The sequence below is a fragment of the Mesoplodon densirostris genome, chromosome 10, assembly GCF_025265405.1.
Source record: "Mesoplodon densirostris isolate mMesDen1 chromosome 10, mMesDen1 primary haplotype, whole genome shotgun sequence".
Taxonomy (NCBI): Eukaryota; Metazoa; Chordata; class Mammalia; order Artiodactyla; family Ziphiidae; genus Mesoplodon; species Mesoplodon densirostris.
In genome coordinates this window covers 98,643,710-98,657,180 of record NC_082670.1, presented here as the reverse complement: position 1 = coordinate 98,657,180, position 13,471 = coordinate 98,643,710, and the positions used below count along the sequence as shown (strand labels likewise).

General features: G+C 42.8%; 1 protein-coding gene across 1 annotated transcript in view; it reads right to left on the bottom strand.

Moving 5' to 3' along the window:
- ITPR1 (inositol 1,4,5-trisphosphate receptor type 1) overlaps window positions 1–13,471 on the bottom strand; it is a 324,401-nt gene that overhangs the window by 127,089 nt on the left and 183,841 nt on the right. The window contains exons 34-37 of the mRNA XM_060109116.1: window positions 11,256–11,381; window positions 9,140–9,268; window positions 3,996–4,116; window positions 1,309–1,493 (exon numbers count right to left, since the gene is read on the bottom strand). Of these exons, the coding sequence (XP_059965099.1) occupies window positions 1,309–1,493; window positions 3,996–4,116; window positions 9,140–9,268; window positions 11,256–11,381 (561 nt within the window). The remainder of the gene's footprint in view (window positions 1–1,308; window positions 1,494–3,995; window positions 4,117–9,139; window positions 9,269–11,255; window positions 11,382–13,471) is intronic.

The window sequence follows — 13,471 nt, the reverse complement described above, 5'->3', positions numbered from 1 at the left end:
TACAATGAGTCACTGACATCCCTCCCATCAAATGGTGGTCCATGTCCTCTCCCCTTGAACCTAAATGGACATATGTCACTGCCTTGACCAAGAGAATATGACAGAAGGGGTGCTATGTGATTTCTGAAGCCAGGTCATTAAGGCAAAACAGCTTTCACTTATCTCTCTCAAGAGAGACTTATTTTGGGACCCAGCTGCCATGTTGTGAGGAAGCCCAGACCACATGGGGAGACAATGTGTAGATATTTTAGGTGACAGCTGAGGTCCCAGCTGACAATCAGTATCAAATGCCAAACATGTGAGTGAGAGAGATTTCAAGATGAGTCCAAACAGAACCACCATCTGATTGCAACTGCATGAATGGACTTGAGGAAGAAACACCTCACCGAGCCCAGTAACCTCCAACACTAAAAGAGAATAAAACAATCGCTGTTGTCCTCTGTTAGGCAGGCAAAGATAACCGGAACATCTTGACTCTCTTAATCTTCATATCAACCCCGTGACGTAGGTGTTACGATTATACTATTTTGCAAGTTAGGAAACTGGAGAAGTTGAGTAACTTTCCCAAGGTTATGCATTTCTAAGCAGCGGAGCCACGATTTGAACCCAGGCACTGTCCTGAGATCACGCTCTTCACGACTGCACCATGGCACTGAGCTCATCTGAAGGATCTGTGATTCTCCAACTGTGGTCCATGTACCACCTGTGAGAAAATCACCTGGGGTGCTTGTTCAAAGGAAGATGTTAACATTAAGATGTATGTTTAAGTGTTTAACATCATCTAATTCTCACTACTCTCCTTTTTAACAAAGGGAGAGCACATCTCTTCATAGGTACTAGGGAAAAAAAAGAGTATACTCTAGCTAGAATTTAATAACACTTGTATTTTCATTTGGCTCATTTTGATATAAAACTCTTCTCTCAAGTCATCATTACACTTGGTTACCTACGGATTCAAGAGGCTAAAATCCCAAGGTGACGAACAAAAAGGAGCTGTTATGCCCTTATTCTAAGCATCCTCTAACACTGAAGTACTCCTTCCTAATAAGAGAGGAGGGACTTCTTCATAAAGAGATCTGTAAATCAATGAATAACCTCTAAAGACCATGACTTTGTCAGGAGCTTTTCTGGTCCCAAGTAGCTCTGCACTCCTAGCCCCACAAACATTATTGCATTTGACTGTCCACTCGCCATACTGACATCCCCCTGTGGCCAGCCCAGGATTTTCTCTGGCTTCAGGAAGCACTTCTGCGTGGGGAACCGCCTTAGGCCAGGTTAAGGATCACTTCTGTCAGCACCAGGCATTACCTGCAATCGCTCGATGATATTCCGGTAGTCTCTGGAAGCTGCCAGGACAGAGTCTCTGCGAGCTGCATTGCGGGCTGTCAGCCGCCAGTTCATGGCAGTTTTCTGCACGATGTTGTGGGACTTGAGGAAGAGGTTGTTGACCTGGCTGTCCAGGTCCACAGGGATGGCAATGGCCCGGCTCTTGGCTGTACAGGAGAAAGGGGACTCGTGAGCCTACAATTTTGATGGGAGACACCCTAGAGACAGACATCTCCCCGCCACCATCCAGCAGGCAGATGTTTCCACGCCTATAACATGAGTGTGGATATGGAGTAGCTCAACTGAACTTCATAGTCTGTTAGGTCGGGTTTTCCAATGTGAATTCTCAGGGGCAGCAGCTCTGAGAGAATGTATAATGCTCCAAGGTCATACAGTTTAGGTAACTCAAAGTCAAGGTTCAAGGGGCTTCCTCAATGAATAGCTTCTTAGGGTCTCAGTGTTCATACATTTTAAGAATTATCAAGACAGGGAACTCATTTGGCCAGTAAACTGTTTTTCTAAAAATTCTCCAGTTTGGTATTCTTTCAACAATCTACAAAATGCTGTTTTAAGCCAAACACAGTACAAAAGATAATATTTACAATGACATAAGCTAGTCTTTCCATACAGGCTCTTGTATTTTTTTTTTTTTACTCCCTTCAAAAAAGGACAATTCCAGTCCCATCATGAGAAAAACATTAGTCAAATCCACAATGGGGTATACTGCAATAAAGATGTTAGAAAAAAAAAAAGTAACCAGATGAGCAAAAAAAAAAAAAAAAAGAAAAAACCCACAATGGGGGACATTCTACAGACACCTGACTAGGACATCTCAAGATTGTCAAGGTCATAGAAAATAAGGAAGGTCTGAGAAACTGTCACAGACCACAGGAGACTGGGGAGGCATGAAAACTAAATGCAATGTGGTAGCCTACACTGAATCCTGGAGCAGAAAAAGGACAATAGTGGAAAAAAGTGGTGAAAACCAAATCAAGTCTGGAAGTTTAGTTCATAGCAATAGGCCAACGTCAGCTTCTTAGTCTTGACAAACGTAGCTGGTAATGTAAGATGTTGACAGTGGGGGAAACTGGGTGAGGGATATATGGGAACTCTTGTGTTATCTTGGCAACTTTCTTATAAATCTAAAATGACTGCAAAATAAAAAAGTTAATTTTAAAAAGGAAAATAACTAGACGAACAATCCTTTTTTCCATATGCAAAATCCAACAACATGGAAAAAAATAAGACAACTGTTCCTTGTCTTCAAAGCTTCATACCAGTAGAAGCAAAAAAGTGCTGGGGTTAATGGATTGTACAGTTTTCTTGCTCTGCTGTTTCACAAATACCAGCTCTCCCTGCCTTTCCTCATCACGGCCAAGACTATGAAAACATTTCCTCTCTCTGATGATTACTGGGCTAGGGAACTCAGAGATCTGCCCAAGTTTTAACCAATAACCTTAAGCTGCAGGATCATACATGGGCAGAATTTAGGGTTACCTGGGGAGCCCATCTCAGACCCCTATTTGAGAGATATCACACCACGAACCTATAATCTGTAACGTACACACTTTCAAAAGCCTAACCTCCTTCTGTGAAATAGTGCCATGTAAATAATAAAAAGACACGAATACCTGCCATATGAGTATAAAGGAAATCAGGCAGGGATGACTGAAATCGGGCAACGAGCCCTAGTAAACACAAGGTACACTTGCTGGACAGCTACTCAACAGTGCTAAGAACCCCACTTGTCTGTCCTGGTGTCTGCAGAGATCTTTTTTTTTTTTTTTTTTTTTTTTTCTTTTTGCGGTATGCGGGCCTCTCACTGTTGTGGCCTCTCCCGTTGCGGAGCACAGGCTCCGGATGCGCAGGCCCAGCGGCCATGGCTCACGGGCCCAGCCGCTCCGCGGCATATGGGATCCTCCCAGACCGGGGCACGAACCCGTATCCCCTGCATTGGCAGGCGGACTCTCAACCACTGCGCCACCAGGGAGGCCCTGCAGAGATCTTAATAGCTACTAGAGACAGACAACCCTTCTTAACTTAGGCAGGAAGATTATCCCTTTGCATAGCATGTATGGGGAGGGGGTGGAACAGGGCAAAGCAACAGAGTCTGACAAGATGAGGGTGAAGGGAGCTGTAATGGTTGTCACTTCCTTTCAAAGCTGCCTATGAGAGGTGATACAAGGTTGGGGGGAGGGGATGGAGAAGCACTTATCATCAAGAGACAGAAGGGAGCGGTGCACCATTTCTGAGAAAGGGCGTTCCACAGGATTGGACATGTGCTTTGCACGAAAAAAAGTTTCCATGTGGTCAAATATGTTTACCGGATTAAACAAATCACTTTCTTGAACAAGGGGCTTCCCAGGGCCTTGAATAAACTTGAGCTCTGTGACTTGCCAAGAGTTGCCTAACATTTAACCGTGGAATCTTGTTTTTCAAAGCCTATCTTTCTTTGGGACTTGCTGGCTCTGGACTTTGGCAGGTGCTGGCTTGGAAAGATGAAAGGGAGGTTTAAGAAGCAAGATCTCAGTTCCAGTTCTGGCTTTGCAGCCTCCCGGGTGTGGAAGCCTCACAGAGCTTTATAGCCACTGCTCCATGCAGGGTAGCCTTTATGACCATGGGGCAACGCATTTTCATCATGTTAAATCCAACCTGAGTTGGTGTCTTACCTACATCAGAGAGCACCCGAATGCAGCTCTCCACTGAGGCCTTCTGGCTCGGCATGAGCCAGTTGCAGTGGTAAACCCTGAACACACCTTGCAGCAGCTGCACAAAGACGGGCTGGCGAGTCTGCGAGAAAGAGAAGCCAAGAGGAAGGCGACGTGAAGACTTTTATTTGTGACTGATTGATACGCTAGTCAGAAACAGACACTGCCTTGAACCACGGGTTCATGGACCCTTATACAAGGGTGGGAAGGGGTGACCAGTGATAAGCTGGATTCCAGAAGTGGCCTGGCCAAGGGAGAAAAAGAAGCATCTTAAGGCAATGCACCAACTTGATGCTAAGTCTGACCACCAGAAGGTGCAGCAGAATATCACAGCCTGAAAACAGGTATTCTTGTCTAGTTACCAACTGGCTGTGTGACTGTAGGCAAATCACTTCACTTCTCTGAGCTTTAACTTCATGCAATATATAAAATACAGGGATTGAGGCCAATGAACCCCCAGAGTTGTTTCTCTCCCGTTGCAGAGCACAGGCTCCGGACGCGCAGGCTCAGCAGCCATGGCTCACGGGCCCAGCTGCTCTGTGGCACGTGGGATCTTCCTGGACTGGGGCACGAACTTGTGTCCCCTGCATCAGCAGGCGGACTCTCAACCACTGCGCCACCAGGGAAGCCAAAGAACCTATATTTTTAATCAGCATAAACAAACTGGTTAGTGAATCTCACCTAGAATGCTCCTTACTTCTTTATTTCTGGCAGTGTCTTCAATGACATAAGGAGAAGCTAGTTCTGATGGTTACTCTTCACAAGTGTTCATTTACTACAGATCAGTACTTGCAAGTTAACTACAGAGTAGGAGTTATTCCTCTCTATGATGGTATAAATTTGTACTCATTTTAAAATAAAGGAACTCAAACTACGACTTAATCAATTTGACATTGACTTCCTGAGTGCATTTGCAAATTATAATTTTGGCCTTCATCCAAAGCTACCTGGACCAGAGTAGCTTTAGACCTGCAAGGCAAAGGTCACTGTGTATGGTAAGCTACTCCACTGGTCTTTAATTTTTAGGAAAAAGTACTTGCAGATCCCTTCCGAAAAACAGGAGGAGTTAATACAGCAACGAAAAAAAGTACAGAAAAAACTCTAGAGAAGTTTCTTAGATAAAAAAAAAACAATTGAAAAGTGCTAGGGGAAAGGAAATTTATTGTAAGAAAGTAAAACAGGTTATGATATCACTTATATGTGGAATCTAAAAAAGTGATACAAATGAACTTATTTACAAAACAGAAATAGACTCACAGACATAGAAACAAATTTATGGTTACTAAAGAGGAAAGTGGGGAGGGATAAATTAGGAGTTTGGGAATAAACTATACACACTACTATATATAAAATAGATAACCAACAAGGACCTACTGTAGAGCAGAGGCAACTATACTCCGTATCTTATAATAACCTATAATGGAAAAGAATTTAAAAAAGAATACGTGTGTGTGTGTGTGTGTGTGTGTGTGTGTGTATGTGTGTGTGTAGAACTGAATCACTTTGCTGTACACCTGAAATTAACACAACACTGTAAATCAACTATATTTCAATTAAAAATTTTAAAAATAAAACAAGTTAATAAAAATTCACAACCTCCTCTATAAACACCGTTCAGATAACTTTCACTTATTAAGTACCACACAGTTCACATAAGAGCTTACTGGGGCCTTGGTAAGTATCCTATGACAGAGGAGTTACCTTAATACCACAAAGGAAAAACAAAAGCTCAGAAAGGTTAAAAGAAAGCAGCCAAAAGAACAAAGTGATGGCCAAGCAGTGATCACCTTCAGGGCTCTCTGATGCCCCAAATCTGTGCTCTTTCTACTAAGTTCACCTACAAACCAGAATCTCATTACTTTCTTGAGGGAGTACTTTCTGTTCTGCACCTCACAGCCCACCAAGACAGTCAACTGTGTTACTAACAGAGAACAGGAACACAGAAAGCCTGAGAAACTGGCTGAGAAGCCCTGATACTGAGCCTCTGAGCCCAATGGGTCCACTGAGAGCAGCGATTTATTGAGAACACTTCTTCCCTGCCTGTCCCTGTGCTGAGTGCTTTATACACACCTCATCTGACCAACCCCTGACCCCATGAAGTAAGTAGTGGTATCATCACCCACCCTCCTGGCTAATGTGCGTGGAGTTGGGATGGGAACTCAATGGCCTAACTCAAAGAAAACGAATCCTTCGACTAAATGAATTCAATTGAACCAATATTTATTGAGCATCTGCTCTATTCCCATCTGGCCTCTGAATAAAAGATGAATAAATCGGCCAGAGGAGCTGCTTCTTAATTATCCATTTTAATGGACAACCTGGGGGCATCAGCTCAAGCGACCTCTTGGGTTAATGAACATGGTTGCCCATCACCTTCTTCGTGAGATTCTTCCCCTGCTTAGTTCTTAAGGCCCTGCGTTGCTCGTGAATCCCATTCTGACTGTAAGATGGCCCCTTGATCTTCCTCTGGTCTCTTTTACAAACTGTCCTTAATTATCTGTGCTCTGCCCAGTTCCCTTCTAGTCAACCCCTTCATTTTCCCAGCTGAGACTTGAACTAGCCAGTGTTTATATTTGGACTTTACCACTTCCCTCTGCTGAGTCTCCCTCATTCCTTTAACTCACTCAACCAATGAACATGTACCAGGGGCCAGGCACAGTGCTCGAGATAGAACAGTATCTGAGACACCTCTCTGCCCTCCCCACTGTAGCTTGCCGTCTAGCAGGACACAGTACAAACTGCCAATTATTAAGCACCTACTGTGTACCAGGCACTATGCTATATTTTCATAAACATTAACTCTAATGCTCACAATAATCTGCAGGGTTGATACTATAACCCTGTTAGAGTAAGAAACGGGGTTCTGAAGTTTCAAGATCTACCCAAGTTCACAGAGCTGCGAAGGGGTGGACTGAGGATTGGAACGCAGCTCTGACCTGCTATAAAAGCCTCCAAAGTTCCGTTGCTGCGCCCGGATCCCACATTTCCAGCTGCCTCATGGACATTCCACTGGCACCTTAAATGCAGCACAGCCCAATCCCAGGCCACCATTTTCCTCTCTCACAAATGTGGGTTAAAAGAGGGGGGGAGGAAACAAAACCAGGAAGGACGAAGGTACAAATCTAGCTGGGGAGCAAGACACAGGCTTTTCAGCAGATAAAGTAAGACCTGTTAGGACAGCTTCAAAATAGGATTCCTTGAAAATAAATATTCTAGAAATCCAGCTTGGACTTTGTATTTTAAATACGCTTAGACAACCTGGGCCTTGCTAGGGACTTACATAACACTTATGTTGAAGATTTATTTCTCTGACCACTCCTACCTGTTGATTGGCTTAAAACTGGTTTCAGAGCAAGGCAGCGGAAGGAGACAACAGGGGGAACAAGAGGAAAAACCCAAAACACAAATTCCTGTTTAATGGTTTCCATTAAATTCATTTGATGGGTTCACTGTGACATTTGGTTTCGCAATACTGTTTCACAATCTCTAGGAGAATGGGTATTGCCATAGCACTTGCCACTATGCAAGTCCAACTGCATAACTATGCCACTATCCGAGTCCAACCTGACTAACCAAAGCAGTTGGCTCTGTAGAACAGCACTTGGTAAGGAGCACGTTCTGGCCTCCAGCAACTCATGTGCTTGGGATCTAACAAGTTCCTGTTGCCCAGTTACACAAAAACTGTGTACAGATATTCTAAAAGTCGCATTCTAACTTTATGATACTTTAGAGCAGGGGTCCCCAACCCCCGGGCCACGGACCTGTACCTGTCCACGGCCTGTTAGGAGCTGGGCCGCACAGCAGGAGGTAAGCGGGGGCAAGCCACCGAAGCTTCATCTGCCGCTCCCCATGGCTCCCATTACCGCCTGAACCATCCCCCACCCCGTGGAAAAACTGTCTTCCACGAAACTAGTCCCTGGTGCCAAAAAGGTTGGGGAGCGCTGCTTTAGAGATAACTAAAAGCTAGCAGTGAGGCTCAATTAAATAGACGGTTACCAACAGTCCCTAAGAAAACATATCTTATTAAAAATTCCATAATTCAAGTTTTAGAGTCAGACAGGTCTGGGTTGAAATCATGGTTTTGCCAGTTAGTAGCTGTGACCATGGCTGAGCACGGTAATTAAATCCTCTGAGCCTCATTTTGCTCAGCTGCAAAATGGGGATAAGACCAACTGTACTAAGCTAATATGAACTCCTTTACATAGGTAATGGAATATAGCAATATCTAATAAACGTACCAGTGATATTATACTGACCGTGAATCACTCTTCTCTTGGAGAAATTACCTTAAGATTATTTGTCTACGCTCCAACCACCCTGGGCCACCCATCAACCCCAGGACAGCCTCCATCTATTTGCATGACAAGGATGGTTACTACTGCTCTTCTGACCACCTGAGACCAAGTCCTGCTTTCATTCTGCAGGCTGTACACACAGACCCGCAGCAAGACTCCCACAGCCACGGACCCAGACATCAGTTCTATAAAGAAGAGCGATTTTTCCAAGTAAAAGAATAATAAAAACACCTCCCAGATCCAGGGATTCAAATCTTCGTAACTCTAACTACACTGACAATCAGCACGCAGGGCTGCTGCACGGCATGACTCCAGGGGGCTCCACGTGAGCAGCACATGCTGGGGCTGGTGTATCGTGGCAGCCCTGCCGTCAAGGCTAAAGGACTTCTCACTCCCACCTGCCGCGTACCCCTTCTGGTGAACTCTAGGCACACACTTCAAGTTAAAATGGAGATTTCCAGACATATTTTTAAATAGTGTTAATAACACGCTAGCATTTATTTGAAAGCTGCTTCTCTTTCTAAGATTCGAGGTAAGGAATCAACAAGATTAAAGGGAGGGGAGGGAAGAAGGCATTTTAAGGAGAAAATCAACAACCAGTAGAACCATCTGGTACAGAAAATCATTCTCAGGTACTTGATTATCCAAAGGATCCTGGAAAAACCACTCTTCACAAAGAGAAAAGCATCTGTAGCAATGCTCCGCAGAGCGGCTCATCTATAGCCGCTCAGTCCCGAATCCACACCAACTCCAGCTGCCAAGTACCTATTGTGAATACCCTGCATCTATCAATACATTTGTATCTCCTACCTGCAAAGTCGTACTCTGGTCTGAGAAGGGAGAACTGAAGAACGTAGTAACGATGCTCATGACAATTTCGGTGACATACTTCTCCAAAATTGAGTCTGCGTGTTTCCTGTCACTTGTGTTGTTACAGGCCTGGAGGACAATTGGACACTTTAGACATTATACCAAAACCTGCACACCAGTTGTAAAATTAAGAAATCTGTGATTATTCCTGCTAATTACCCTTAACAAAGGAAAAGTAAAAGCCTGCAAGGCAGTACTTCTCCCCTTAAGAGACAGCAATGATAAAAAATAAATCATGGAAGAAGAGAAACAGATCAACTTGGATATCATGGTGTGGAATCACAGAACATTAAAATTGGTGTGGGACCTACAAGGCCATCGCTTCCCAATTCCTACCAACTTGCAGCAAATCTAAAACCCAAAAGGTCGTAAGAGGCATAATAACTACAATTGTCTACATTGTCCCTAAAAGTAAACTGTTTAAGCCATTCATCTTCTCTAGGCCATAGTTTCCTAAAGCATATAATTAAGATCCTGAATCAAATATTACCACTGAGGTCCACTGTGCATGATATTCTCCAAACCTACAACACTCTTCCATTCAGTAAAAATTCTGCTGATATGCAGTACTGTTGAAAACAGTGGGCTGTGACTCAGGATAATTGTGTAAGTTTTGGGGTGAAGAGAGACTTCAGATTTCACTTGGACTCTACATAATTTCGCTGCGTAGAATAAGATTAGAGATTTATTAATAGATGAACAGGTTTAAAAAATTCATTTTATTAAATCAAGTTTTATTACCAAATTCATTAGCCCTCTAATTTGAGATATAAAGTTGTATAAAATAAAAAATTATGAAGTAAGGAGTAAAACAATCAAATTTTATTAGCTATCATGCTCTGAGCCCAGTGATGAGCAGTGTGTGGACACATCCAGAGAATGAAGGTGGCAACAGATTTTACAGCGTTTTTGAACAATTTAAGGCAGGGGTCAGCCAAGTTAAGTGCTGCTGGCTGTTTTTATAAATAAAGTTTTATTGGAACCCAGCCATGCCCATCTGTTTACAGACTGCTACGGCTGCTCTCATGCTACCAGGGCAGAGTTGTAGTTGTGACAGAAACCGTATGGCCCACAAAGCCAAACATGATTACCATCTGGACCTTCACAAAAAACTTATCGGAGTCCTGATTTAAAGAGGCAAAGCAGGCCTTCCATTTCAAGCCTAAACCCCCAGATTTATGGGATTAAAAGACTAGGAAGAATTTGAGATAAAAATATATACATATTGAAATAATACATCAATATATATATATATCTGTGACACCAACACCAGGGTATTATTAAACATAGTCCTTCATTATAAGGAAAGTAAGTTCTTTCAGGCTCCTTGTCTCACACTGGGAATTGTACAGTCAGGAGAAAATACCACATTCTAGCGTTCTCCAATGCACCTTGTTTTTTTTCTTTTTAGCATCACAACGTTTCTGAAATTGGTATTCATCTCACAATCATTCTCTCAAGGACTGAATTACTTTCCCCCCACGTGCCCTCCCCCCGAACCCTACCACCACAAAACTCATATGAAATCCATAAAGCGTCTTGTGAGGTCTCAGTCCCATAGCTTTAGAACCAATATTAAGCTCAGTGCAAAACCAAACCAAGAGTACTGAAGCCCACCCCAAAGGCTTGGTCAGGAAAGCAATAGACGGAAAGTGACATGCTTTGCAGGATGCTCGACACCAGACTGTAGGAGATATTATAAACGCTCACACTCAGGAAGGTGTCCTTCGAGGAAAGACTTATTCTCAAAGGAACGAAAAGTTTATAAATTTGATTTTAGTATGTCCCAGGTTATCATTTACAAATCAACCCATAAAGGATGAGATGAAGACCAGAAATAAACTACCTTCCCTGAAGCTTGACGAGTAAAATCTATTCTCAGCTGGGAGTAAAAGGGTCACGAGAAACGAGACGTGTGGAGAGACGAGAGCCAGGGGCCTCCCGTGCCACAAATCAGCAAGGTGAAATTACGTGACCGCGTCCTTACGTCTGCACAGCGTGACCCAGACCCACACGTACCCCCTTACCCTGCCTCCTTAGCTCCAGAAAGACTTACCCTGCAGATGTCCACAAGGAAATTCTCAAACAATTTCCACATGTGATTACTGGTATAAATCTCCTTCATTTCCACCTCCGTATCCACATAGCAGTGATTTAGGAAGTTAATGTACGCAATTTTAACCTGGAAGAGAGAAACAGGCTTTTCTCAAAAACCAACTTAGTACGTGCGGAACTGATTAGTTCCCTCATTTTAATAGTGACAAGGATGGACCATGATAGTCATTCCATTTTCCCCTGCACGCTTTAACTTCTATGATTTTTTTTTTTTTTTTTTTTTTTGGCAGTATGCAGGCCTCTCACTGTTGTGGCCTCTCCCGTTGCGGAGCACAGGCTCCGGACGCGCAGGCTCAGCGGCCATGGCTCACGGGCCCAGCCGCTCCGTGGCACATGGGATCTTCCCAGACCGGGGCACGAACCCGTGTCCCCTGCATCGGCAGGCAGACTCTCAACCACTGCACCACCAGGGAAGCCCTCTATGATTTTTTTTTCTATGATTTTTTGATATTCAAAATTCACTATTATAAAACTCAAAAACAAATCTTTTGGAAGAGAATATGTTCATGACCTCAAGGTAAAGAATGGAACAAAAAACACTGATCATAGAAGAGAAGATGGACACGTTTGACTACATTAAAATTAAGAATTTCTGAGACACCCATGGTGGGTCCAGTGGTTAAGACTCCATGCTTCCACTGCAGGGGGCATGGGTTCGATCCCTCATCAAGGAACTAAGAAAAAAAAAAAAAGAATATCTATGAAATGGCACTGTTACAAGAGTTAAATGACACGATTTGGAAGAAACTGTTTGCAATGCATATCCCCACAGAGAATTCCTACAGATTTGTGCATATAAGATGGCCATGCCAAAGGAAAAACAGGCAAAAAATCTGATCTGCTATTTACTGAAAGGAATATCAAATCTCAAAAACAACATATGGAAAGGGATTGAATCTCATTTAGTAATCAAGAGGATAGAAATTAAAACCACTATGAGATATCATTATACACCCACCAGATTGAAAACAAATATATACTAATAAAGGGTCTGATAACAGCAAGGGTTGGCAGGGTCTGGGAGCAACAAGAGCTCTGGGGGAGGGGTGGCCACTGGAGTAACTGCTGGAAACTACTTCACATTATCAAGTCAAAGGGGAGAAATGCACCTTGTATGACCCAGCACTTCTAAGTATACCCCCTGCAGAGACGTGTACACGTGTGGGCCAGGACACACGCACTGGTCCTAAGAGCCAAAAAGCAAAAATAACCCAAATGAGCATCAACAGACGTACAGAAAATCATATTGTGGGACAATGACACAGAGCAATGCTCCAAAGCAAAGGAAATGAGTACAGGTGCGTATGTCAGGATGGATGAATCCTAACACCAAACAGTGGAACAGGAAAAGGCACAAAATAGTGCATAAGGAAGTTCAAAAGTGGGCAAAACTGAATTATACTGTTTAGGGACGTACAAAGAAAACTACATAAGAGCCACGTCACAACTATGCCTCCATGAGGGAGCCCTCTGGGGCAGGTTGGGGACTGGAAACGGACACAGGTGGGGAATGAGGCACATTTCCTGACCTGGGTGGTTACACAGCTGCTATCTTCGTAATTATTCTTATACTGCACAAGTCACGTCTATGTGCTCTCTGTACTTAGGTTGTATTTCAAACAAAAATGCGTAAAAAACAAGCTATTATACCTCACTTATGCATAATAAGAGAAATGCAAATTACAACTATATCGAAACACCACATCCATATATCAGGGATACGAGAATCCAAATGTTTGATAATACACTGTATAAACCAGACTGTGAGAAAAATGCAATTTTTTATTTCCTTCTTATTATTATTATCACATTATATAATAAGCTGGTTCAACATTCATGGAAGACAATTATGGTACCTCTGTACAATGAAATTTTATACAACTATAAAAAAGGAATGTAGAATCTCTTTATGGACTGATATGAAAAAAATTTTACGTGGAATGTCACCTTTTGTGTTAAAAAAGGGGGGGGCAGGAGAATAAAGTATATAAATTTATAAATGTTTTTATGCAAAACTCCAAAAGGATACACAAGAACCTAATAAATAATTTTCTGAGGGGTGTGGGGACCAGGTAAAGAAGATTTTTCATAGTTTACTCCTTTATGGTCTTCGCTATTTGAATTTTTCAAAATGTATTAACTTTTCCAACATTAATC